Consider the following 26,408-nt stretch of genomic DNA (forward strand, 5'->3'; position numbering starts at 1 on the left):
TCCTAAACACCCTAACAGTGCTCTGTTAGCATTTAAACATAATTCTGTTAATGTTGATGGTTTTTGTCTCGGATAATAAATTTCGAAATTTAACTTCACATCCATTTGATAATTTAATTCAATAAATTGCATTTCTCTATGTCTTTAAACCACCAAACTTTAAAGTTACGTTAACACCTATTAAATATTTGACCAGAATTATTTTTTGTTTTTTTTTATCTTTCAAATAAGGAAGTTATCAAAAGTAATAATATTAAATGGGATATAGGGATCACGTCTTTTTTTTATCAAATATTTAATAAGTGTGAACTAAACCTATCTTAAACTATTTTTAAAGGAAAAGAAATACTTTAAATTTTATCCATCATTACAAAGATGCATTTACTTTTGTACGAATTTTATATAAAATCACAAAATTAATCAAGAATTTGATGAAAAGGTTTGCAATAAATTGCTTTAACTGCGTAATAAAGCGGATCAATAAATATTAGTTTAAAAATGTATAGCAGTTTTCAACGTCATGTTAAAATTATATAAAGAATTTAACAAATTCTTTATTTGTTTAATGTAAGTCTGTGATGATGTTTATATGTATAGGTTTATATATATATTGTTTTTTGTAAATAACACTAACAAAATAAATGAAACATATGTATAAAAACCTAATAGATTGGTATGTGAAATTTTGCACTTGTAAATTAAATGTCAATATTAACAAATAATAAAAAAACTTAGTAGAAATATGTATCATTGTGATTGTGTTTTTGAAAAGTTGAACAAAAAAAGTATTAAAATAATATGAACGATTTCTGTTTTTGACTGGAAACTTATATTAAAACAACGAAAATATCAAAAATAAATATCGCAAAAAAAAATTACATACAGTTTTTTTCAAGGATAATAAAAGGACAAAATATGTACATGTGTATATATATTAGACCGACTGACAAAAAATGATGTTTGCGTTATACCCACCCTCAAAATATTCGCTGTTATGTAATATAATGTTTCCTTAAATATTTTTTGGTTTTAGTGTTGTCCATTCGTGAGCTGGAGCAGTTTTCAAGAAAATATCATATGTGAGCACGATTTTCATGATTAAATTCAATATTTTACCCAGCTTCAAATAGTCTTATTTATATTTTATATTGTTTCCCAAAATATATATCTAAGCCAAGTGGTGCTATCTATCTATCTATCTATCTATCTATCTATCTATCTATCTATCTATCTATCTATCTATCTATCTATCTATCTATCTATCTATCTATCTATCTATCTATCTATCTATCTATCTATCTATCTACCTATCTACCTACCTATCTATCTATCTATCTATCTATCTATCTATCTATATATCTATCTATCTATCTATCTATCTATCTATCTATCTATCTATCTATCTACCTATCTATCTATCTATCTATCTATCTATCTATCTATCTATCTATCTATCTATCTATCTATCTATCTATCTATCTATCTACCTATCTATCTATCTATCTATCTATCTATCTATCTATCTATCTATCTATCTATCTATCTATCTATCTATATATCTATATATCTATCTATCTATCTATCTATCTATCTATCTATCTATCTATCTATCTATCTATCTAACTATCTATCTATTGCTATACGCACAATTGGGACGAACGACGAATTTTTCGGAACGAATTTTCGTCGTCAGATATAGAACATACTAAAGTATATGAAAATACGCACAATCAGTGCGTATGACGAACTGTGCGATAGGTTTATTTCTATTTCTTACGCAGACGTACGACGAATTTATTGACGAAAATTGTTTTAAGACCAATTCTGGAAGCCCGAATTTTCTGAAATTTGGCGGTTGTGAGTACAACTAATCACAATACAATATTATATTCGAATATTCGAAATTATATTCGAAAATTCGAAATTATGTTGGAAAAATTTTTTATGGTCATTTAAAATTATCTCTGCGTCATAAAAACTAAAAATAAAATTTTCAAAAATTCGAACTTGAGTTCGAAAAATTTTTAAAGCCATTAAAACCAGTTCTGGTGGCCAGAATTGTCTGAAATTTGGCAGTTTGGAGTACACTTGATGACACTACAATACTATGTTGGAATATTTAAAATTAAGTTCGAAAATTCGAAGTAATGTAGTTTGGAAATAATAGTAATGTAGTTTGGAAATAATTTCAAAATCCTTTCAAAATAATTATTTCCAAAAAAAATGTTCATTCCATTTTTTTGTATATGGAGAAACCGCAATTTTTAAAACTTTACACAATAATTTCTTTTCTTTTTTTCGGTTAAAATTTATTCTAAATCTACGTGATTACTATAACATACACTTTTAATTAAATATAAATCGTGTACATGTTGAGGATTAAACGTTTATTTTCTTCCTTTAGCCAAAGAAGAAAATTTGTTGTGTATTTTTGTATCAAACAAATAATAAAAATAAAATAAAAGAATCACGTAGCTACATGTTGGAAAAACAATCAAAGTGAATTTTTCTTTGGGAAATAACAATAGACAAGTCATGTAATGTAATGTAACATTACAGACAAATCATTTTTTAAGGATAATTTCTGAAGAATATCAAAAAAAAAAAAAATTATGTATTTTAAAATTGATAAAAATCTTTTTAAGGGAAATGAAAATCATCCCCAATTTATGTAAAGAAAAGAACAAAATGTTCTAAAACTGTAGCTTAACCTTTAAATGTTTTAAAAAATGTTTAAGTATTGAACATACCATAAGGTATTAATTTAAAATATAAATAATATTTTTTAACTTCTTATTTATATCTATTTATAAAATGTATTTATTTGAATCTTTCTGAAGTAAATAAAAAAATGTATAAAATGGGAAAACACTTAAAATTTACAAATGGAAGGAAAATTTGAAACAATAAACAAATCCTAAAATATAGCCAAGTAATGTAATAACAATTGTTGTAAGGGGTCAAGTGTATGGCAAACTTGACCCCTTACAACATTTAAAGGTTAATTTAAAGAAAAGTTTAACTCAAATTACTAGACCAATTTTCAAATGTTTTTAAACAACACAAGACCCCTTAAGAAACAGGTTGTTTACCTTAATTTACCTTTAAACAGACAAAATATTGGAGTGAGGTCCACAGGTATACCTGAGAATATGTACTTACTTTGTGTAAGCATTTGTTTGTTTTTTTGTGAGCATTTAGCTGCATGCTCTCTTTTTATTATTTACTTAGACTCTTTAAGTTGTTTTTGTTTTTTTTTTTTATTCAATGATGTATTATATATGTACATGTTTTCTTTTTGTTAGAATCTATGTATATTATTACCTAAATACTTTCTAAATATATATTTTTTTACCATTAAGGCTAATCGATATTTAAGATGAGTTATTTTTATATTCTTCACCTTTGTCAGAAGTTTATATATACATAAGTATGTCCTTCCGATTGTAGTTTCCATAATATAATTTACAAAACCTATTAAGATGTACATATATATTTTGGATTCGCAAATCAGTCTTCTTCTTCAAAGCAAGATACATGTGGAGCGTTTAGGGCGTAAATTTTTTTTGGAAAAAAACTTAAGTAATAAACACCATCTTTAAAATTCACATTTAAAATTCGCAGAAATTCTTCCTACCTACCGCGGAAAAATAAATATTAAGCTTCTTAAAAAGAACAAAATGATTTCCATTTATGTGATATGATATATACATATGATGTATAAAAGTATATATTTTTAGAAGGTTTTTGTAACAGTGATTATTTTTAAAACAAATTTCAAATTATTTTTAAAACACTGCGACTGAAGCACCTAATTTGGGGCAAATTTTTTTTCAAAAACAGAAACTGCAAAATAGATTAGAAAATATGTATGGAGTGAGATCGAAAAATTCTAACACACGTTTTTCATTACATTTTTCAACCAAAGTATTATTTGATTTTTTTTGATCAAGTTACCTTTGAAAAACATGTCAGTTATTATGTGTAATGTCAATTATATTAATTTTTTTGTTAATCTGATTAAAATGAGTGACCAGAAAAAAGTGCGTACTGAAATTATTAAATGTTTTCAACTAAACCCAACTTGGTCATACAAAAAGTTGGCCAAGCATACAAAGGTCTGCCGTCAAACTGTTTCCAATGTTATTAAACAGTACCGGGAGAACTTGTCAGTTGATAGAAAACCTGGTTCAGGTAGAAGGAATGGTCCACATGATGTTTCTAAAGCCAAAAAAATAGAACGCATTTTCAAAAGAGCTCCCAACACATCCGGTAGGAAAGCAGCTCGGTTAGCTCAGTGCTCGGACTATTTGGTACGAAAATTAAAGTTAAAGCTAATGCAGGTTTAAAAAACATACAAGGCTCAAAAAGTTCCTGACAGGAACGCTGCTAAAAATTTAGAGGCCAAAAACAGAGCACGGAAATTGAAGTCAAGTTTTTATAAAAAAATATTCTTGCTGCATAATGGATGACGAAACGTATGTTCTGGCAGATTTTTCGCAACTTCCAGGTCAAAAGTTTTATGTTGCTGATGCTCGAGGGAATGTTGAAGAAAAGTTTAGGGACCCAAAAGCAGATAAAAATTTCCCAGAAAGTTCTTGTATGGCAAGCAATATGCAGTTGCGGCAAAAGAAGCCAATCATTTGTTACAACGGGCTCTATAAATACCGAAATTTACATCAAGGAATGTTTACAAAAAAGGCTGCTTCCATTCATAAGACTTCATAATGTGTCCACTTATTTTGGCCTGACTTGGCATCCTGTCACTATGGTAAACAAGCCCTTGAGTGGTACAAGAACAATAATGTGGTATTTGTACCAAGAGAGGCAAATCCTCCAAACTGCCCGGAGCTAAGGCCAGTGGAGAGATATTGGGCTCTTGTTAAAAGAGAATTGAAGAGTACAAAAAAGGTGTCCAAAAGTGTGGTAGATTTTAAACGGAGATGGACTACATGTTCGAGCAAAGTGACAGAAAGCACTATAAAAACGTTAATGGAAGGGTTTCCGAAAAGGGTTCAAAATTTCATCACTAGTGATTAAAACTATAAAAATATTTTTTTTTTTGTAAATTGTAATAATAATTTGAATCAAATAAAAAAAAAATAAAGCTGTAAGTTTAGTGGTTTCTTTTTTATAAACATATATGTATGTTAAGAATTTTTCGATCTCACTCCTTATATGTTTTAAACAGTGCACAGTGTGACAATACGACAAAATTCTAATTTTATCAGTATAGACATAATATTAAGTTTTTACGTATGTTCACTACTTCAGGGCCCAATACCGAAAATTAAAAAAAAAACAATATAATAATTAACAATCAAAAATAAAGGGGTTAAAATGCTAAAGATTACTTACACAATAGCATTTTAAATCATTATTTAGAGACAAATACTAATCACGCTCGCTTACAGAAGTCATTGAAAAATAAGTTGTTGTGTAAAAACAGGTCATTTTGCTTGATACACTAATATTAAAAATAAACTAACTTCCATAGATACATAGATTTAGAGCGGGTTTTTGGAATTGGCAATCAAATTCCAAATAACGATCTGAAAATAAATTAATGTTAATCTGCTTTTATGTTTTTGAGTACAAGATAAAATTTCGCAGTGTTGCCATACAAAACAACCGAAAACGTCACTGTTAGTTATTTTATAAAAAAGAAAAAGATAATTGTAAATGTAATATGAAAATTCATGAAAACTTAAATTTAAAACAAAAAAATGTATTTTTAAGTCTCCTTTAATAAAAAACAATTTTATGTTTATTTTTATAAATATTGTATTATTTTACACTTTTGCATTTCTTGCTGAAGTTTAAACCATCTCCATTGGACGTTTAAGTGCGAGTTTTTCTTTGGTTAAATCTTAATATATGTTTCGAGTTTTTCAGTAATCAGTAAAGTTACTTATTATCTTAGTTTAACTGAGTGTAATTGGCCAATTAAACCTAAGTTATAAGTGAGAACACACAATCAACAAAAACAATAAAATAATGAATTCGGAAGAAGAAAAAATTAATATTTTAAGTACATAGTAATTTTCTGATATCGATATTATTACAGTTTTAAATGTTTATATATATTTTTCTAACATTTTACATTTTACAAAATGTTTTTCACTGAAAAGTTGGCAATACTAAGTTAACTGATCCTAGATCCATAACTGAGGGCGGCGGGTTTCTAACTCATCAGTTAAACTAGGCTTAACTTGCTGATAGATTAAACTCGGAACAAATTTAGACGGACTTTAACCGATAATTGTGTTTTTCAGTTTTAGATTTAAGCTCAGTTAACTTTGTTAGTATTGCCAACTTTTCACTCAAAAACATAAACAATGAACAGCTGTTTTTTGCAAACAATACCTTTGTAAAATGGAAAATTTTGGAAAAATGTTAAATAAACATTTAAAACAATAATTAATAAAACAAAACAAATCAGAAAATTGCAATTTACTTCAAATATTATGTTTTTGTTCTTCCGAAATCATTGTTTTTGTTAATACAATACTTTTGTAAAATGGAAAATTTTGGAAAAATGTTAAATGAACATTTAAAACAATAATTAATAAAACAAAACAAATCATAAAATTGCAATTTACTTAAAATATTTTGTTTTTGTTCTTCCGAAATCATTGTTTTATTATTTTTGTTAATTGTGTTTTCTCACTTATAACTTGAGTTTAATTGGCCAATTACAGTCAGTTAAACTAAGATAATAAGTAACTTTATTGATAACTGAAAAACACGAAACATATATTAAACCAGGTTTAACCAAAGAATGAAGATTATCTCTATCAGAAAAACTCGCCCTGAAAAACACAATCATTGGTTAAAGTCTGCCTAAATTTGTTCCAAGTTTAATCTAACAGCAATCTAACTAAGTACTCAAAAAGAACTTAAGAGATTTAATTTTAATTTTATTCCTAATCATTCACATAAAGATTGGCCCTAAATAAAGACCATAAATATACACTTTGCTATGTACTATTATTATATATTATTAATCACTCATTCTCATTTAAAAGTTCTAAAAATAAAATTTTATTTAAAACTCATTATTAATTTATTCCCCTATGTATTTCATTTTCAGATCATATATCAAAATATACTCAAAATTACACTGACATCATATTAAAATAATAATATTAAAAGTTCATTGATTCATCGTTCAATTGGCTAAAAACAAAATCATCCATAACCATTAAATAGAAAAACAAAATCACTCATTATCATAAGCGAATATATGTATAATGGCTTTATGATGACATTGATTGCATTGGAAACTTAACTTTAAAAATCTGGACAAAAATTCTATTAACACCAATCACAACAAGGATATTCTTCAACTGATAAAGGGGCATCGTTTTTATTGTTTAAGAAAGTGGGAGATTCCCGTTAAACAGCAGCACCTCTCCATTATTTAAGAAACTAAACTCTTAGAATTCAATTTAGTTTCTATTTGCAAAAAAAAGCACGCATTACGCGCAGCACAAACACAATTTGTCACAATGAATTTGTGGAAACGTATTGCGTGCAATCCAGAAGTAAAACAATCCATGATACAATATTACGATGAAAAAGGGTTAGCCGATATACGAATCTATTTAGCACCATGGATTGAAGAAAGAATAATGTAAGTATTCCACAAGAGAATAAGGCTACTGTTTAAACATAAATTAAATGTTTTATGGAAAACTTTAATATTTTGCTGGTAAATTGTTTAAAATAGTTTTTAAGAATTTTATTTTATTTGATACAAAAATTTACTTAAATGTCTGCATATTTCCATGAAATAATTTTTGCATAAGCTGGAAACCTGTAAAAATTCAACGAAATATACTGTTTGACTTTGCACATTTTACAGTATTGGAAGTTAAGCCTTTTATAAATATGTCCTTTAATTATATTCACAATTATTGTTGTGGCTGTAATATAAACATATGAAGGAAACCTGTAAAAATTCATCGAAATATATTCGTGGACTTTCTTTTCTTGTACTGCATTGAGCATTTAAACCTTTTACGATTATGTTATTTAATTATATTCACAATCATGCTGATGGTAATATAAACAATATTTTTTGCACTTCATTCAGGAAATCCTTTAATAATTTTATTTTTCTTCGTTTTCCCATTTTGCAGCAATGTTTCTTAGAGTTTGAGAAAATATTAAGAATTACATATTATTTTTTTGTTGCACAAAGGCTTCTTTGTTTCATATTTTATTAAGCTGCTTAAATGGAAGTGTATTAAACTAAGTGGTAAAAATAATAATCTTTAACGTGAAATTATTTAAATTAAATTTATTGCTAAATTTTTAAAATTATTACGTAGTAACTTGAGCAATTTTTTAAATTAGTTTTCCTTCGTGGGAAGGGTGACATCAACTTTAGAACTAGTTCTAAAAACTATTAGGTGCAAATGCTGTAGAATTATTATAAATTTGTATGTATATAAGTTTTCTAAATTGTTATAAGAATATAACAATTGTATAAATTGTTATAAGAATAATAATTTCTTAACAGTTTCTCAAACCTGGTTCAAATCTTAATAGTTTCGAACATAAAAAAGCAGAGAAAACTATTTTAATGTAAAGCCTATACGTTCTATAATCTTCCTCCTTAAAACTGGTTCCGAAGGTGGGAAATTCGAACAAAAATAATTAATGAAAGAACTGGCCGACTCCATATCATTTCCACAGTTATATTGCCGCTCATTTAAATAAGTTTGCTATTTTATTTACATTTAAAATCAGAAATCAGTTAAAAATTGTAAAAGTTATTAATTTTTCAAATACTTTAGGTTTGGGTTTTTCAGATGAAGATAATCTTGACCAATTAAACTCATGTTATAAGTGAGAAAACACAATTAACAAAAACAAAAACAATAAAACAATGATTTTGGAAGAACAAAAACCTAATATTTTAAGTAAATTGGAATTTTCTGATTTGTTTTGTTTTATTTATTATTGTTTTAAATGTTTATTTAACATTTTTCCAAAATTTTTCATTTTACAAAAGTATTGTTTGTAAAAAACAGCTGTTCATTGTTTATGTTTTTGAGTGAAAAGTTGGCAATACTAACAAAGTTAACTGAGCTTAAATCTAAAACTGAAAAACACAATCATTGGTTAAAGTCCGCCTAAATTTGTTCCGAGTTTAATCTATTAGCAAGTGGTTCGATCGATTGATCTATAGTTGTCATATGGATATGGTCCACCTACGAGAATCAAACACATAATAAGAAATATCAGTATAAATACAGACAAAATTTAAAGGGAATGTATTCATGTACTCATAATGTTACATAGCTTTGGAAATTTTTTCACATACCAGAGATTTCTTATTTACTGACTTTGAAATTCGCCACTTAACGTAAATAACATTTGAAATCAAAAGATTCTATGGATACCGACTTATGCAACTGACTCTTAATCACTTTCTCTCAGATATACACAACATCTAAAAATAAGATAATAATTATTTATGTATTTAAAATTCTTAATAAATCGTTTTTTAATTTATTATTTTATTTATCTTCTTTAGGTCAGAACGTATTAATACTCCATCGACTGAACTTTATGAACGAATAGCCCATCAATTCTATGAGGAACTGAAACAGAAACTCATTCCACTTAGTAACGATAATTTGATGAAATTTAAACTTGCGGAAATTTGCACAAGCGTAACACAAACACCAGCCGTGGAGTTATATACACACTTTCGTAGCGGTCTTCAGCGTGAAATACAGCTGGTCGACCAAATGCCACAGTTTTCATACATGAGTGGTGTTGGTATAAATGGCAGTGGCGGTGGTAATGCCGCCATGTTGGGTGGTGGTGGCATACCTGTTGCAACAGCTATGCACACGCCAACAATCGGATCCGCCGTCAACGGTGGAAATGGTTATGTCGGCAATGACCTCTATGCTCTGCACGGTCTTATAACGAAATTAAATATGGATATTGGTGCGGTCTTTACTGAAATGACACAGTTCCGGAGTAATTATGAAACATTTCATAACTGTTTCAACACCTACAATCAACGTAAGCCCCATATGTCACCGCAAGAAATACAAACAAACGATTTACAGCTACAGGATCAATGTCGTATGTTGGCCACAACACGTAGCAGTATATTGAGCGATTTAGATCGTATAATTAACACTTACACCACCATACAAACGACGGTGATAACCGAATTGAAGAACTGGCAACGTAACCAGGCCCTGGCTGGTAATGGTGCACCATTCCGTGATAATTTGGATGATATACAACGTTGCATTGAGCTGTTAGTTGAAATGGTTGGTCGAATATTGGAAAATGTCAATATGATGAATATGATACGTTTGGATAATAATGATGATATTGGTGAAATGATAAATCGTGTACGTCAGGCTCAACAGTTGTTGGTGTTGTCATCGTTTATAGTTGAAAAACAACCTCCACAGGTCATGAAAACCAATACCAGGTAAAAATTAAGTAATAAAATCATATTTCATTGCATTTAAATAAAATAATCTGTAAACCCAGCAAACTTTTTAGTTAAAAATTTAAAAAAAATCTTCAAATGGTTTTCAAACTTAAGTTAAAGTAAATAACCTTAAATAATCAAAGTTATTTATAATTCAAAAATATAGAATTAATTTCACTTTTAAATCTAAATGTTTGCTAGGTTAACGCGTTAATTTTCATATGCATATCTTGCTGAATATTTTAAAAATACTCCCCTTGTATGGATGAATATTTCATTCCGCACAATTTATCACATTTAACACATAATTAATTAATTAAGTAAAATTAATTTTCTCATTTAATAATAGATTTGCTGCTGGAGTACGATGGCTTATTGGACCACAATTGGGTATAAGTGTTAATAGTCCTACAGTGGAATGTATTATATTATCAGGTGAGTTTTAACATAACATGTGTATTATTTAATTAATTAAAATACGAATGTACATAAAAATGTATGTAGTTAATAATGGGAAATAAAATAGAAGAGGTTATGATATAAATCTGCGCTTTAGGTTAAAATAACAAAATGTTTTTTTAAATTATTGGTAAGACTTTTTTAAGCAAATGCATGTCTTTTATGTTGCATCGTATGTGGACTTTTGGCTAAGATATTTATGCGTTTCAGAACAATTTAAAAACTTTGTCAGCGATGACACATTTTTGGCATTAAGAGATAATTCTGCATGATTTAGGATATTACAATTATGTATTTTTAAACAATTATTCAGGCCAACCAACTTTTGAACTTTTCACCCCCGTTAACACCAACTCCGGTTATCGTTTCACCGGTAGATATTCTGCCGGTTAAAATATTTTTTGTATGAAAACTGTCAATTGTCAAGATGTTGTTGTAGCAGCTCGACTGTGGCCGATAGTTCTCTCCTGGGGAAAAAACTTTCGGTTGATACAGCTGTCGCTGGGTGGACAATCTTTGGCCGAGTATGACTCGGGTCGTTCCGGAGCGTAGATCCAATTGTCGTGGTACATTGAGATAATGGGGATCAGTATAAAAAATAACTAAAACCCTTTATGTTTTGAGTATTTAATATGAGTAAAACGTTTATAACATGCAATTTTTTATGACTAAAGTTTTAAAAGACATACGGCGAGTTTCTTACTACCAAGTTAAACTAGACTGAACTTGCTGTTATATTAAACTCGGAACAAATTTGGACGGACTTTAACCGATGATTGTGTTTTTCAGTTATGGACCTAAGATCAGTTAACTTTGTTAGTATTGCCAACTTTCCAGTCAAAAACATAAATAACACTTTTGATAAAACAAATCAGAAAATTAATATTTACGTAAAAAATTAAGTTTTCGTTCTTCCGAATTCATTATTTTATTGTTTTTGTTGTGTTTTCTCATTTATAACTTAAGTTTAATTGGCCAATAAAATAACACTCAGTTAAACGAAGATAATAAGGTCTGGTTTTTCGGAACAAAGTTAAGCGAATTTTAACCGATATTTGTGTTTTTCAGTTATGGACATAATATCAGTAAACTTTGTTAGTATTGCCAACTTTTTAGCCAAAAACATAAACAATGAACAGCAATTTTTTTTGCAAATAACAGTTTTGTAAAATGTAAAATTTTAGAAAAAAAATATAAATTAACATTTAAAACAATAATAATATTAATAAAAGAATTCAGAAAATTACTATCTAATTAAAATATAAAGTTTTTCTTCTTCCGAATTCATTATTTTATTGTTTTTGTTGATTGTGTGTTCTTACTTATAACATAGGTTTATGTTTCTTACTCCTCAGTTAAACTAGGCTTAACTTACTGTTAGATTAAACTCGGAACAAATTTAGGCGGACTTTAACCGATGATAGTGTTTTTCAGTTATGGGTTTAAGTTAACTTTGTTAGTATTGCCAACTTTTCACTCAAAAACATAAACAATGAACAGCTGTTTTTTTGCAAACAATACTTTTGTAAAATGGAAAATTTTGGAAAAATGTTAAATAAACATTTAAAACAATAATTAATAAAACAAAACAAATCAGAAAATTGCAATTTACTTTAAATATAAAATTTTTGTTTTATTTTTTTTTGTTAATTGTGTTTTCTCAATTATAACTTGAGTTTAATTGGCCAATTTCACTCAGTTAAACTAAGATAATATGTAACTTTACTGATAACTGAAAAACACTGATAACTGAAAAACACGAAACATATATTAAACTAGGTTTAAACAAAGAATGTAGATTATCTTTATCTGAAAAACCTGCCCTAAGTAACTTTAATGATTACTGAAAAATACAAAACATACATTAAACTAAGTTTAACCAAAGAATAAAGATTATCTTTATCGGAAAAACCCGCCCTAATTAATTTACATAAATATGTACGTAAAAAGTGTAGAATTGCGAATACAACCCAGCAAAAACTTGCATTAAAATGTAAGGGTTTAAAATGCTAACATTTTTTTTACACAATAGCAGTGTAAATCATGTTTTTTTTTAACACGGTGATGACATTGGAGGCAAATACTTGCCATGCTCGCTTACCAAAAGGGAGTTTGATAAATACTTACTACGATCGCCAGCAAATAAGGAATAAAATAAACTACATTCGAACAAATGTTAATACTTACTTAGTTATTTGTAAGTAATTTCTAGACTCCTTCTTAGTAATGCAAACGGTATGTAATAGTCGTTAAAAAATAAGTTATTAAGTAATTACAAGTCATTACCATGAAACATTTACTTTGTAACAAAAGACAACTTTTTAATTTTGTAATATAAAACTTTAATGTAACACAAACAAATACTTTTAATTAGATACAAATATTTGTTTTAATTATATTTTCTTTTTTTTATTACAACATACCTCATAATTAAGTTGTTAATAGAGAACAAAAATTGCAGTTTATTTTTAGTTCAAATATCAGGTTACATTTATTTTTTTGCTTAATTTTATATGCATTTGCATTATTTATTAAAGTAAAATAATTTTATATTTGTAAAAAAAAGCCATAGAATTTTAAAATGTAGTCTATTTAAAAAAACTTAATTCATAAACAATGTTGTTTAAATAGTTTAAAAATCCCTGTATTGGACAATAATTCTATGGAATATTTACATCAATAGAAAAATGATTGATACATCATATTCAAATGTCAATATAATATATTTTTTTAAGGATTTTTTTACAAAATAAAACGTAATATTTTATAAAAACATAGTTATATACCGGGAATTCATTTAATTGTTTCTGTTTGCACTCATTTATATAAAGGATTTTTGTTTTTAGTTTAAAATAAAATTTAAACTCAACCTACACGCTATCTATTTCTATTTTCTTTATTACAGAGGCACAGGCTCAACGTCATTCCGCACAACGTACCATGTCTGAGTCATCAAGTAGTAATCCAGCATCATCTGGTGAAATTGTAAACAATATGGGTACTATGGAATATAATAATCAAACCAGAGTTTTTTCAGCGAGTTTCAGGTAAATAATAATATTATTTTTATTCACTATATTAATGAAAAAATGTGTAGATTAACACTTAGTAACTGTTTTGAAATAATGTTTGTTCTAAAAATTGCAAATTAATATAAATCTAGGGTGTAAATATGCCTTTTCTTTTACTTATGATTTATTAAATTTATTACAGCTTTTAAGTTGTATGTTACAAATTGAAATATAATTCTCAATTCTTTTTTTTTTTCAGAACAATGCAATTGAAGAAAATCAAGCGTGCTGAAAAGAAAGGCACTGAAAGTGTCATGGATGAAAAATTTGCTTTACTCTTTTATACATCGGTTATAGTCAATGATTATAGAATTAGGGTAAGTAAAGTGGCTTTTGGAAGTTTAGTGTTCTAGTCTGATAGACCAGAGGTGGTGGATTCGAAACCGTGTTTAAGGAGCCTACAAAAGGCTCTATAGGGGTCTAGGTGTATTTCTTCGGGTTTGATACACACCCTCCTTTCAAACTAACTATATTCTTGTGTAGTATTTGGAATCTTGTAATAGAAGACTGGACTTTTACTAAACTGTAGACTAGACTATGGACTGCACTATAGACTAAACTAAAAACTAGACTAAGGTCTAGACTATAGACAGACCAAACTATAGACTAAGGTCTGGAATATAAACTAGACTATAGAGAGGCTAGGCTATAGACAGGCCAGATTATAGATTAGACTATAGACTAGACTATAGACTAGACTATAGACTAGACTATAGACTAGACTATAGACTAGACTATAGACTAGACTATAGACTAGACTATAGACTAGACTATAGACTAGACTATAGACTAGACTATAGACTAGACTATAGACTAGACTATAGACTAGACTATGGACTAGACAAGACTATGGACATGACTATAGACTAGACTATAGACTAGACTAAAGACTAGACTTAGACTAGACTATAGACTAGACTATACACGTGACTATAGACTAGACTAAACTAAAAAGTTTTTAGTAAAAACTAAATATTTTTTTGGCGATTTGTATATAATAATTAATTTCGCCTTTTTTTAGGTTTGGACAATTTCTTTACCCGTAGTCGTTATAGTGCACGGTAATCAAGAGCCACAGTCATGGGCCACTATCACATGGGATAATGCATTCTCTGATATTGTACGTGAACCTTTTCAAGTGCCCGAAAGAGTTGCTTGGTCACAGTTAGCCATTGCATTAAATACCAAATTTGAATCATCGACGGGTCGTGCATTAACCGAAGAAAATTTAAATTTCTTGCGTAAGTTAATATTGTTTTTATTATTTCTTATTCATATATATTAAATATTTTGTATATTAAACATTTACAGATGAAAAACTATTTCGCCGTAATGGCATGAATGGCGATGATGATTATATATCTTGGGCACAGTTCTGCAAAGAACCGTTGCCCGATCGTTCATTTACCTTTTGGGATTGGTTCTTTGCCATCATGAAATTAACCAAAGATCATTTGCTAAGTCTATGGAAGGCCGGCTTAATTGTGGGTTTCATTAATAAACGCAAAGCTGAGGAAATGTTGCGGATTTTACCTTTGGGTACATTCTTATTACGTTTCTCAGACAGTGAATTAGGTAAGTTGATTAAACGGTTATTCTCTTGTAGGGATTTACATTTATTTGTGGGTTTATTTTGTTTTTCTTTTTCAATTATTTCTTAATACTGCAGGTGGAATAACTGTTGGTTTTGTTACCGAACAAAGTTCAGTGTTAATGTTGTCACCATGGACAGCACGTGATCTAAATATACGCGGCTTAGCTGATCGTATTCATGATCTAGAAGTTTTACGTTTTGTTTATCCATCGAATCGTATGCGTGATGAAGCTTTTGGTGAATTTTATACACAACGAATGGGTAAGAGAAATTTTGGAAAATATTAATTAATATTCTTTAATCAAAGACGAGTTGCTATTATTAAAACTTAATTTCTTTGTTTTTTTATATGATTCTAAATGTTAATTAAAATTTTGCTTTTCAAATGTACATATAAATATGTGTAGTATTATAAATGTCCTGGCAACAAAAGTCATTGTAATATTAAATGTTTGTCTTTCAGATGAAAATGCCCGTCGTGATGGTTATGTACCAAATACTATACGAGTAAATGTACCAGCCATAGAAGGTGTTGGCGGTGTTACACCTCAACACAATATTCAATCCCCTCATCCACAAGATATGCAAATGGGAAAGTATGTATTAACTATATTTATATATATTTAATCTTTATTTCTAAACACTAAACTAATAATATTTCGCTTAAAGTCATGTCATCATTAAGTTATTTTACATTTGGATTATCTTTAACAATTGTTTAACAATTTTAATCCCCAACATATTTAGCAATACTTTGAATTTGTATAAAGTAAATTTGTTTTTAATGGATACACTGCTAAAACTCACAAAAATTTCATTAGTTTTGTTACTTCATTTGTTTGCCAAATGCTTGTGTTCTATGGTTTAAGTTTTCTATTCAAAATCTCCCAAGTAATTTCTAATTATATTTATTGTTTTTTATACTTTATATTTTTTTCTCTTAATTTCACAACAACTTTAATATGGTGTTCTGTGGGCAATAAATCTTCTACTGTCTTCTGAAAATCTTCTTCTATTCTTCTGCAATATCGATAAACGAAAAATAAAAATCAATAGTGACAATAATATTTGCCTAAATGATCTCGATATTTATACAAATGGAATGGGAATGAATGATACAGCTGTTGACTGGGATACACTTTGTATACTTTAAATGAGAATTTTGTTTTAATTAAAAAAAAAAGATAACTACAGTGGTAATAAAATAAAAAAATTAAAGAAACAAGAGAAAAAGAGGAAAACAATCAAAAAGAAAAAGTCTGATCTATTAAAATTAATCGTGTATATGTTCGTGAAATTTAAAAAAGAAAATAATATTTGTATATATTGTAATTATTATTGTTGAAATACCACATATATTTCCAAAGTTTTGCTCTTGTCGTGCCTTTTTTTCTACAAAAAAACGTTCATACATATGTGTACGTTACGAAATTATCAAAACCAAATAAAAGGTATTTACATTTTGTTAAGTAATGTTTTTCTTTCTTTCTTTTTAATTGCTTTTTTTTATTTGGTTGGTTTTACTTTAAATCGTTTGAGTTATTTTCTCTTTAATACTTTCATTCATTCCATTCTAACAATTTGCATACTCATTTCATGCAATTCTTAATGCAAAAAAAAACAACTCATTTTTTTACTCATATTGGGCTTTTTTAAAATACATACTTTCATAATTTTCATTTGCATTTTTTTATGTTTTTCGTCATTTTTTTAATGTTTCAAATGCAATATACATTCATATGATTTAATGTTCTAAAATTTATTTGAAAAAAAATTCAAATTTATTTAAAAGAATTGAAATTTCTTATATTAAGCTTAACTTTTAAGGGATTTTAAAGAATTTTGCATTTAAACTTTAGTTTAATTATTAAAGTTTTAACAGTTTTAGTTAAAAGTTTGTTTTGTTTTATTATAACTTTTAGTGTGAAATTTTACTAATATTTTAGTTTAATATTTCAATAATCCTTAAATATCCAACATTTTTCTCCAAATTTTCTGTATTTCATAGAGAAAGTTTTCATAAATAGAAATGTTCAATAATGTAGTTGGAAAAGCAATTTTAAGTATTTGAATATTATTTTTATCATCACAAAAATTCTAAACATTTTTATTGTTGCTGATATTGGACGTTTTTCCTAGCAGAATAATACAAGCGTTACTGGCTTAATAACCTTTAACCTTTTGGTTATTTCGTAGCAATTATGAGTCTGTTTCGGAGTATAGATCCAATTGTCGTGGAAACGCTTTTTATCACTTTTTAGTTCAATATATTGCTTCAGAATCGGTTGGCATTATCTTGAAACTTTAATAACATTGACAAATTAATGTTGGTAATGAACAGGATGGGTTTTATTAAAGTTTTCATTATAGGAAGAAATTACACTTGAGTTTTGAAATTTGGATAAAATTTTTAATTTTATGTTAACTTTTTTCCCTTAGGTCGGGTTTTTCTGATCAAGATAATCTACATTCTTTGTTTAAAATATAGTTTAATCTATGTTTTGTGTTTTTCGGTAATCATTAACTATACTTTTATCTAAGCTTAACTGATAGTTATTGGCCAATTAAACCTAAATTATGAGTGAGAAAGCGCAATCAACAAAAACATGTAATATTTTTTTTAACTTTTCCGCACTGACCAAAAACGGCGATATCGCCACATTCATGGGGTAAATGCGCCAAGGGGATGGGGCAGATTTGTCATTAGTAAAATAAAATAAAAAAAATTACAAGAATAAAAACTTATTTTGCTGTTTTATACTTTAATTTATTAAACAGAGTGTAATAAACCAGATATTTATTGTTTATTTTACAGAACTTAACAAAAAAAAATTAAAACAAATTATTACTGATTTTTTTTTCAATATTCTAACCAAGTTTTGTTCTACATCACATACATATATTTGGCGCATGTGCCCCACGGGCAGTTCTGGGGTTTAGTTTCAATTTTTTTTCTGGCTTCAAATTATATTATCGAAAATATTATTATGTCTTATTGTTCACTATTATTGACGTTCTAATACTGACCAATATATTTTTTCTATCACAAAAACAAAAAATTCACACAGTGAAATATTTTCACAGCCCTTTGAAAAACAATTAATCATATCTGCATACCATCATATGTAAAGTTAATGTTTCAAATTTTCAGGGATGATAGATTATCGATAAACAAAAACAAAATTTGATAATGCGATAAAATCGATTACTCAGTTTTCAAGTTATTCGCATTGACAGATGTGCCCCTATGGCGAATGATCCCCCTTCTACCCAACTTGTGCTTCTACGTGCTCCTGATATATTCAGTAACACTACTCTATTTAATATCTCAATATATGCAGCATAGCTACACGTGTTCATTATGGACCATGCGCCAGAACTTGTCTAACTATAGTTTTGTATATCCAGTATATCAGCTACTTGAAAGACCAGCTACTTGTCAGAATGTCTTCAGATGTTTTTATATTACAATCTACATAATTATTTGCTGCTCCACAGCCAGATTTTATCAGAGATCTGACAAATTCAATCCATTATTTGTTAGTTGTATATGCGCGACATAACTTGCAATCAACTCATACTTTACAAGAGTTGGTAATCAATAGCTATTTCTTCGATGACTTTACCCTTTCCTCTGCCAAAAAAAAATATATTAATACTGTTTATACAAAAGGGTTTTCAACATTCTTTTGAAACACATTTTTGACACGAAAGCCAAAGTTAACTTTTCTAATGGAATTCGAACCTGACTTTATCCAACATATCAGGTTTTCCAGATATCTGATATAACAGACCATAAATCTTTGATTTAAATACGACAGAAGATTGAACTTCCTGATGACATAATAGATTTTATAAATAAATATGTCTTTACGCTATTATTGCATCTCAAATGTGACCACGATATCTGGTAAATCCAATGTGATGGCTATAATCTGATGCCAAATGCGGAATCTCTACCACAAAGAAAATTTATAGAAATTTAAAATAGGAAATTTCAAATTTCTATAAACAATATCAACTCAGGTAGAGTCAAGCACACAGTTTTCTAAAAATTTTTCACTTGTCTCAAAAAATTGCAAATTTAAGCAGCTGCAGGCTATGAATCTCTATTTTAAAGGGTTTTCTTTTAACTTTATGAAACGTGTAATGAGATGTTTTAAATAGATTATGCAGAATTATCATTTATGTATTTACTTTTTAAATACAAATTCAAAGTATTGTTACTAGTATTTGTATTCACTTTATATTTGTCTAATTTCTTTATATTTCATAAAAAACCATCTACTTATATCTTCATACCAAATGCTTTTACCTTCAACATAATGCTAATAATAATTTTTTATATTTTTAACAAATTTCTTTTTTCACACCTTTTAACATAATTTATTATACAATTTAGCTTACAAAACAGCACCATAATGCATCTATAAATCTTAAATGCTTCAGAAATATACTTTTAGCAAAAAAATAAGCAGCCAAAGATTTATATAGAAAAAAATTAAAGAAAAAGATTTTAAAAGACAATTTTACAAGAATTAAATTTATGTTAATTATTATATAGAACAGTTTTTTTTACAACACAACACAATCTCACTAAATACAACACAACATACATATTTTAAAATAATAATAATGCATGTTTGTTATTAAAAAATATACATAAAAAATTAAAAAATAAATAAATATTGAAAATTAAAATTTAACTAATAATAAATGTGTGTGTCTTTAAAACAATGAAACAAAAATATTTAATTAAATTTTATTAATATTTATTATATAAAAACAATAATTTTTCTTTTATATAAGAAAAGTCTTTTAAAATTTTTTGTTTTATACTTTTATATTATAGTTCATTTGCTATTGTTTAAAAATTTAACGTTTGTTTAACAGTTTAAAAAGATTTAAAATTTTTTCAATATTTTACGTTCCATAAGTTAGTTGGCAGTATTGTAGTATGGAGGCCGTGAATTCGATTGATATTAGAGACTTTAAGGGCGAGTTTTTCTGATAAGGAAAATCTTCATTCTTTGGTTAAACCTGGTTTAATATATGTTTGTGTTTTTCAGTTATCAGTAAAGTTACTTATTATCTTAGTTTAACTGAGTGTAATTGGCCAATTTATTTAAAGTAATAAATGAGAAAAAACATAATTAACAAAAAAAAAAAATAAAACAATGATTTCGGAAGAACAAAAACTTAATATTTTAAGTAAATTGCAATTTTCTGCTTTATTTTGTTTTATTTATTATTGTTTTAAATGTTTATTTAACATTTTTCCAAAATTTTCCATTTTACAAAAGTATTGTTTGCAAAAAACAGCTGTTCATTGTTTATGTTTTTTGGAGTGAAAACTTGGCAATACTAACAACGTTAACTGAGCTTAAATCTAAAACTTAAAAACACAATCATCTGTTAAAGTCCGCCTAGAATTTGTTCCGAGTTTAATCTAATAGCAAGTTAAGCCTAGTTTAACTGATGAGTAAGAAACCCGCCCTAAAAAGAACAAATTGTTATGACGGTTCAAACTAAAATTTTAGTTTTATTTACATATAACCTTCATTTTTGTTTAAAGGTTATGGGTCTTATTCATAAACTTTTGTCAAAATTTTATAAATCAAAATTTCACACAAAATTTCTGCTATGAACCTTTGATAAATGTTTATGAATAAGCCAGTATATATTTAGAATTACTTTTGCAATTTAATTTTGTAATTCTATAAACTTTGTTATTCGTTCATATAAATAATGTAATGCAACAAGAAAGCTATTCGAAAGACCTCTCATTTGTTATATATTACATCTAGAAAAAAAGAAAAAATCAAAATACATATTAAAAAAACAAGTAAGAAGTTATAGTCGGGCAAGGCCGACCATATAATACCCTACACCTGTATACGAATAAAATGTTATTTAGTTTTCATAATAAAGCATTTAAGTTGAATTGTGCCTTGCCTCAGATATACATTTTTATGGGGCCTAGGTGAAATAATGGACCGATGTTAACCATTTTCAATAGGCTTCGTCTACGGTACCATAAAAGATCATGTGCCAAATTTCATTGAATTATCTCCAAAATTGCGATCTGTAGTTTGATTACAATGTTTACAAGCCCTATTCGGGGGTACAGTTGTATGGGGGCTAAGTGAAATAATGGACCGATCTTAACCATGTTTGATTACAAAGTTTACATGGACGGAAAGACGGACAGACAGACGGTACCAATATTATTGTGCGTTACAAACATCAGCACAAACCCTATATACCCTCCCCACTAATGTGGTGTAGGGTATAATAAAAATCATAAAGTCGTGAATGTGAATACGTTAGGATCGCTTGTTAAAGTTTTTGGAACGAAAATTAATTTTAGAAATTTTTTAATAAATCTTAACAACTATTTCTTTTTAAATCAAGTTAAACAAATGTTTATATAGTATAAATATTGCCTGTTTAAAATACTCTCATTTTGCACGCATTTTAAATAAGCTTGTAACATATATTGTAGTTAGTGATAAAATATTCTAAAATTTAAATATTTTCGCAAAGTTTTTTTTTTAAGTTTTGAAAACTATTATAAGAAATTTTTCGAACTTAAATAAAAACTTTTTCTAACTCTTAAAAAACTAAATGTATTTTTAGTTATTTTTCTTTTTAAGTTAATTTCTTTATAATTTTTCTAATTTTATTTAATTTATTTTATTTTCTCTTCTCTCTTTATTCCCAACCAACAGCGACAACATACATTTTACGGACTTCGATTCAATACTTCAATATTGAACGCAATTTAAATTTAATTTTAAAAACATAATACTATTTTATATACATACATACATATTTTTTTTTTAACAATTTATCTTTATATATATTCTTTGTTGCTATAAAAAAAAGTTATATAACTAATTAATTTTACTGAAAGGAACATAAGTAGAAACGTATTTTGAATACGAAACAATTAAGAAAGAAAAAAAGATTACATATTGGCATATTAACTCATAAAGGAAAATTTCAAGTTAATAATAATTATAACAAGAAATATAAAATATAAAATTTATAAATGTGCACTTTAAATGTGAGAAAAGGATTTAAACAATACAAAAAAAAACGAAATACATATTTTTTCATATATTTTTAAATTTCAATAACTTTAAATTGAAAGCTAAATAAAAAAATAACTGACGTCCAGATTTTGAGATATATAAAAATTTAAAAAAGAAAAGATCAAGTAAAATATATTTTAATTTTAGAAAATTTTAATGGTGAACCTACTTTAAATGTTTTTGAAACAATTTTACATTACATACAAACAAATAATTGAAAATAACCTTAAAAATTTTAAAAACTTATTTCGTTATAAATATAAATAAAATTATTATATATTAAAGAAAATGCATATTTTTAAATATATATATATATATATATATATCCCTATCTACATACATTTAGTTTTTTGTCGTCGTCGTCGTCCACCCCACTATTTCAAACTAAAAGTGTTTATGAAAAATTAAATTTGTATAATTTTCTTAAGAAAATAACTTTAAATAAAACAAGTGATTAAAAAAAATAAAAACAAATTTACCATGGTTTCAATTAGTTAAAGCTCTACTTGAGTTAAAACTTAAAACAAAAGTTTTTTTATTTAGGCACCAAAAACCGAGTATTCTATAGCAGTAAGACTTGACTTGCAGAATTTACAAATGACTGGAGAAGTTTAATTGTTTCTTAACAAAACCCGTTTATGCATGCTTTTTGTTAATTTTCTTCAAACTGGTATGTATATTTATTTAGTTTTAATTATTTTATTATTATTTTTTATAATTAAATATCTTTTTTTTTAGGTTTATTAAATGTTTTAGAAATATGCATGTTTTCTATTTATATATTAAAGTTTTTTTGTTTTTAAAATATATTAACAATTTATAAACCATACAACTTGATGTATGTAAGTAAATCTTGGTTGTGATTAAACAAAAACAAAAAAAAAACAGAATATACATACACATACTTATATACACATTAAAAACATTTAAACTAAAAAAGGTATTCTTTATACTTTTTAATTTAAAAAAAAAAAAAAACAAAACTAAACTAATATATTTACAATAGTTAATAAAATGTACTAAATATTTGCAAATACATATAAACAAACATACATACATATATATAAAATATAAAATAAAATGTAAAGTACTTACTAAGTACATAAAGAAAACTAAAATTATTATCCTAGAGGATTTAAATTAAGTGTTAAGTATTTTATTTGCTAATAATTTGAAAAAAAGATATTCATTAATTCCACAGGCACTATAACTACACTGAAAAAAATCCATGCCTAATATATACGAAAAATGTCGTACATTGTACGAATCGTTCGTTGTTTCGCACCACAAAATTCTTTCGTAATATATACGAAATTGTACGAAATATTTTAGTATAATGCAAAATATTCTTGAAAAAATTAATTTACATAAATTGAAAAAAAGGAAATTTTGAATAAATATGGTAAAATTTACGAAATATTAATTTATTCAAACATTTTTGTCCATTTTAAAATAAATTTTCTAATTTTAGTTCAAAATTATTCTCCACACGAATTTTTAATTTTTTTTATGAAAATAATTCCAGAATAATATTATACTTTTTTTAAATTTTATAAAAATGTTGTAGTTTTATTTAATCATAATATAATAAATATCATTATTAAATTCTAATTTTCTAAAATTTAAGAAAAAAATATTACGAAAGGTTTTCGTACTTTCGTAAAAATAGAAAAGGGTTTTATTAAATAATATTTCGTATTATACACGAAATTTTTGTAAATATTACGAAAATAGAAGTTACGAACTTTTTTCGTGAGTTGAGGATTATTTTCAGTGTACATTAAATTTTCAAATTCTTTAATTTGATGTCCAAACTGGTGATTATTATATAATAAAAACTTGATGTGATGGTCTCTAGTTAATTAATTATTTCTGACACTGTACAATCTAATGATTTAAAAATAAATAAATGGGGCGATTGTCGATATGCTACATTACCTCAGTAAAGTTGTCAGTTGTAAAAGGAAACTTGAAATATATTGTTGCTTAGATAGCTTTTAAAATGTTGAAGAATTTTGTTAAATAATCATAGTTTTATTCTTGAATAATATTGATTAAGGGCGGATTTTTCAGATAAAGATAATGTGTTTTTTAGTAAACAGTAACGTTACTTATTATTTTAGTTTAACTGAGTGTTATTCGGCAATTAAGTTTAAAGTGAAAAAACACAATTAACAAAAACAATAAAACAATGATTTCGGAAGAAGAAAAACTTAATATTTTAAGTAAATTGCAATTTTCTGATTTGTTTTGTTTTATTAATTATTGTTTTTAATGTTTATTTAACATTTTTTCAAAATTTTCCCTTTTACAAAAGAATTGTTGTTTATGTTTTTGAGTGAAAACTTGGCAATACTAACAAAGTTAACTAAGCTTAAATCTAAAACTGAAAAACACAATCATCGGTTAAAGTCCGCCTAAATTTGTTCCGAGTTTAATCTAACATCAAGTTAAGGCACTTTTAACTGAATAGAAGTGAGGTAAGGTAAGCTTCAATTTCTGCCATAGCTGAGACAGCAGTGTAGAATAATGACAAGGAAGATTTCATTATATCCTTAGCAGCTTGTCATTTAGAAGAAATTTTTTAAACAAAATAAATTTTAATTAATAACTGCAAAAGAACTACAGATGATGACACAATATCAATAACAATCTTCAACTAAAGATTGGTTACTATTCAGAATTCCTTAGTTAATATTCCGATCGTTTTTAATGTATCAAATTTTTCCAAAAAAGTATTAACTTTTTGATTTTTAGCCAATAAAATATAAAGCCAAATTATTAGCAAACAAAATAATTGAAACTTTCACATAATCTCTCTCTCTCTCCTAAGCATACAAATCTAAAATTGACAACTAATTTGTATACGATTTTAGTAATTATTAACTAAATTAGCATATAAGATTAAATGTGGTCTTTGAAAAAAAAATTATAAAAATAAAAAAATATATATTTACATCTGTATATTTATACGTTACATTGTTGTTAAAAATTAAATGTATTTTTTTGTTTGTTTTAACAGTCAATTTATATGATAACAAAAATTATTAATTGCAAAATAGAGACAAATTTAGCATAATGACAACGAATACAATTTAAAAACTGTTGGCGATTACAACGATACACATACAGCAAGAAGGAAGGTTTATTTAATATGTAACATCTACGGGATCGAAGGACCATTTCATTTTAAATAAATCAACAAAGAAAATCATAAACTTTAAGGTCTTAAGTGAATAATTTGAAGGTAACTGTGAGGAATTATAACTTACAGAATGGATATGTACTAATTCTTCATGCTAAACGAACTGGATATCCAAAATAGTCCAGAGCCAATGGACGCGGCAGCAACATTATCTGCATTAATAAATGTAATGTGTTTACAAAATTTTCCACACAAAATATATTGAAACATTATGAATATCTTGATTTGGCAATGAGGAGCAACGCTAAAAATTTTCAAATTTTAGACTGATATCTCGAAAATCTTCTTTAGAAAAGAATATTTAGTTTTAATGTTTTTTTTTTTTTTTAATTTTGTAGTGATATTTATATTTGCTCATAAAAAAATAATAATAAAGTCCAATGTTTAGGCCGTTATTTACGAACACAAATGCCAAAAAAATATTTAGAATTTTAAAATTAAATTTCTGCTCTTGTTGCTGAATACGGTCCTAAGAAAAGTTGTCATATTAAAAAAAATGATTTATTTT

General features: G+C 26.7%; 1 protein-coding gene across 6 annotated transcripts in view; it reads left to right on the plus strand.

The window, feature by feature from the left end:
* LOC111679071 (signal transducer and transcription activator) overlaps window positions 1-22,550 on the plus strand; it is a 67,035-nt gene extending 44,485 nt beyond the window's left edge. For 3 of the 6 annotated variants that reach the window (XM_046947750.1, XM_046947749.1, XM_046947752.1), the window contains 11 exons: window positions 7,094-7,636; window positions 9,548-10,471; window positions 10,824-10,909; window positions 13,839-13,980; window positions 14,204-14,321; window positions 15,026-15,245; window positions 15,316-15,579; window positions 15,674-15,859; window positions 16,062-16,194; window positions 16,655-17,049; window positions 22,330-22,550. In XM_046947750.1, the coding sequence (XP_046803706.1) occupies window positions 7,512-7,636; window positions 9,548-10,471; window positions 10,824-10,909; window positions 13,839-13,980; window positions 14,204-14,321; window positions 15,026-15,245; window positions 15,316-15,579; window positions 15,674-15,859; window positions 16,062-16,194; window positions 16,655-16,751 (2,295 nt within the window). In that variant the 5' untranslated portion in view covers window positions 7,094-7,511 and the 3' untranslated portion in view covers window positions 16,752-17,049; window positions 22,330-22,550. The remainder of the gene's footprint in view (window positions 1-7,093; window positions 7,637-9,547; window positions 10,472-10,823; window positions 10,910-13,838; window positions 13,981-14,203; window positions 14,322-15,025; window positions 15,246-15,315; window positions 15,580-15,673; window positions 15,860-16,061; window positions 16,195-16,654; window positions 17,050-22,329) is intronic. The other 3 variants (XM_023440563.2, XM_023440564.2, XM_046947753.1) reach the window with 2 other exon arrangements.
* The last annotated feature ends 3,858 nt before the right edge of the window (window positions 22,551-26,408 follow it).

The sequence above is a fragment of the Lucilia cuprina genome, chromosome 4, assembly GCF_022045245.1.
Source record: "Lucilia cuprina isolate Lc7/37 chromosome 4, ASM2204524v1, whole genome shotgun sequence".
In the NCBI taxonomy this organism is placed as follows: Eukaryota; Metazoa; Arthropoda; class Insecta; order Diptera; family Calliphoridae; genus Lucilia; species Lucilia cuprina.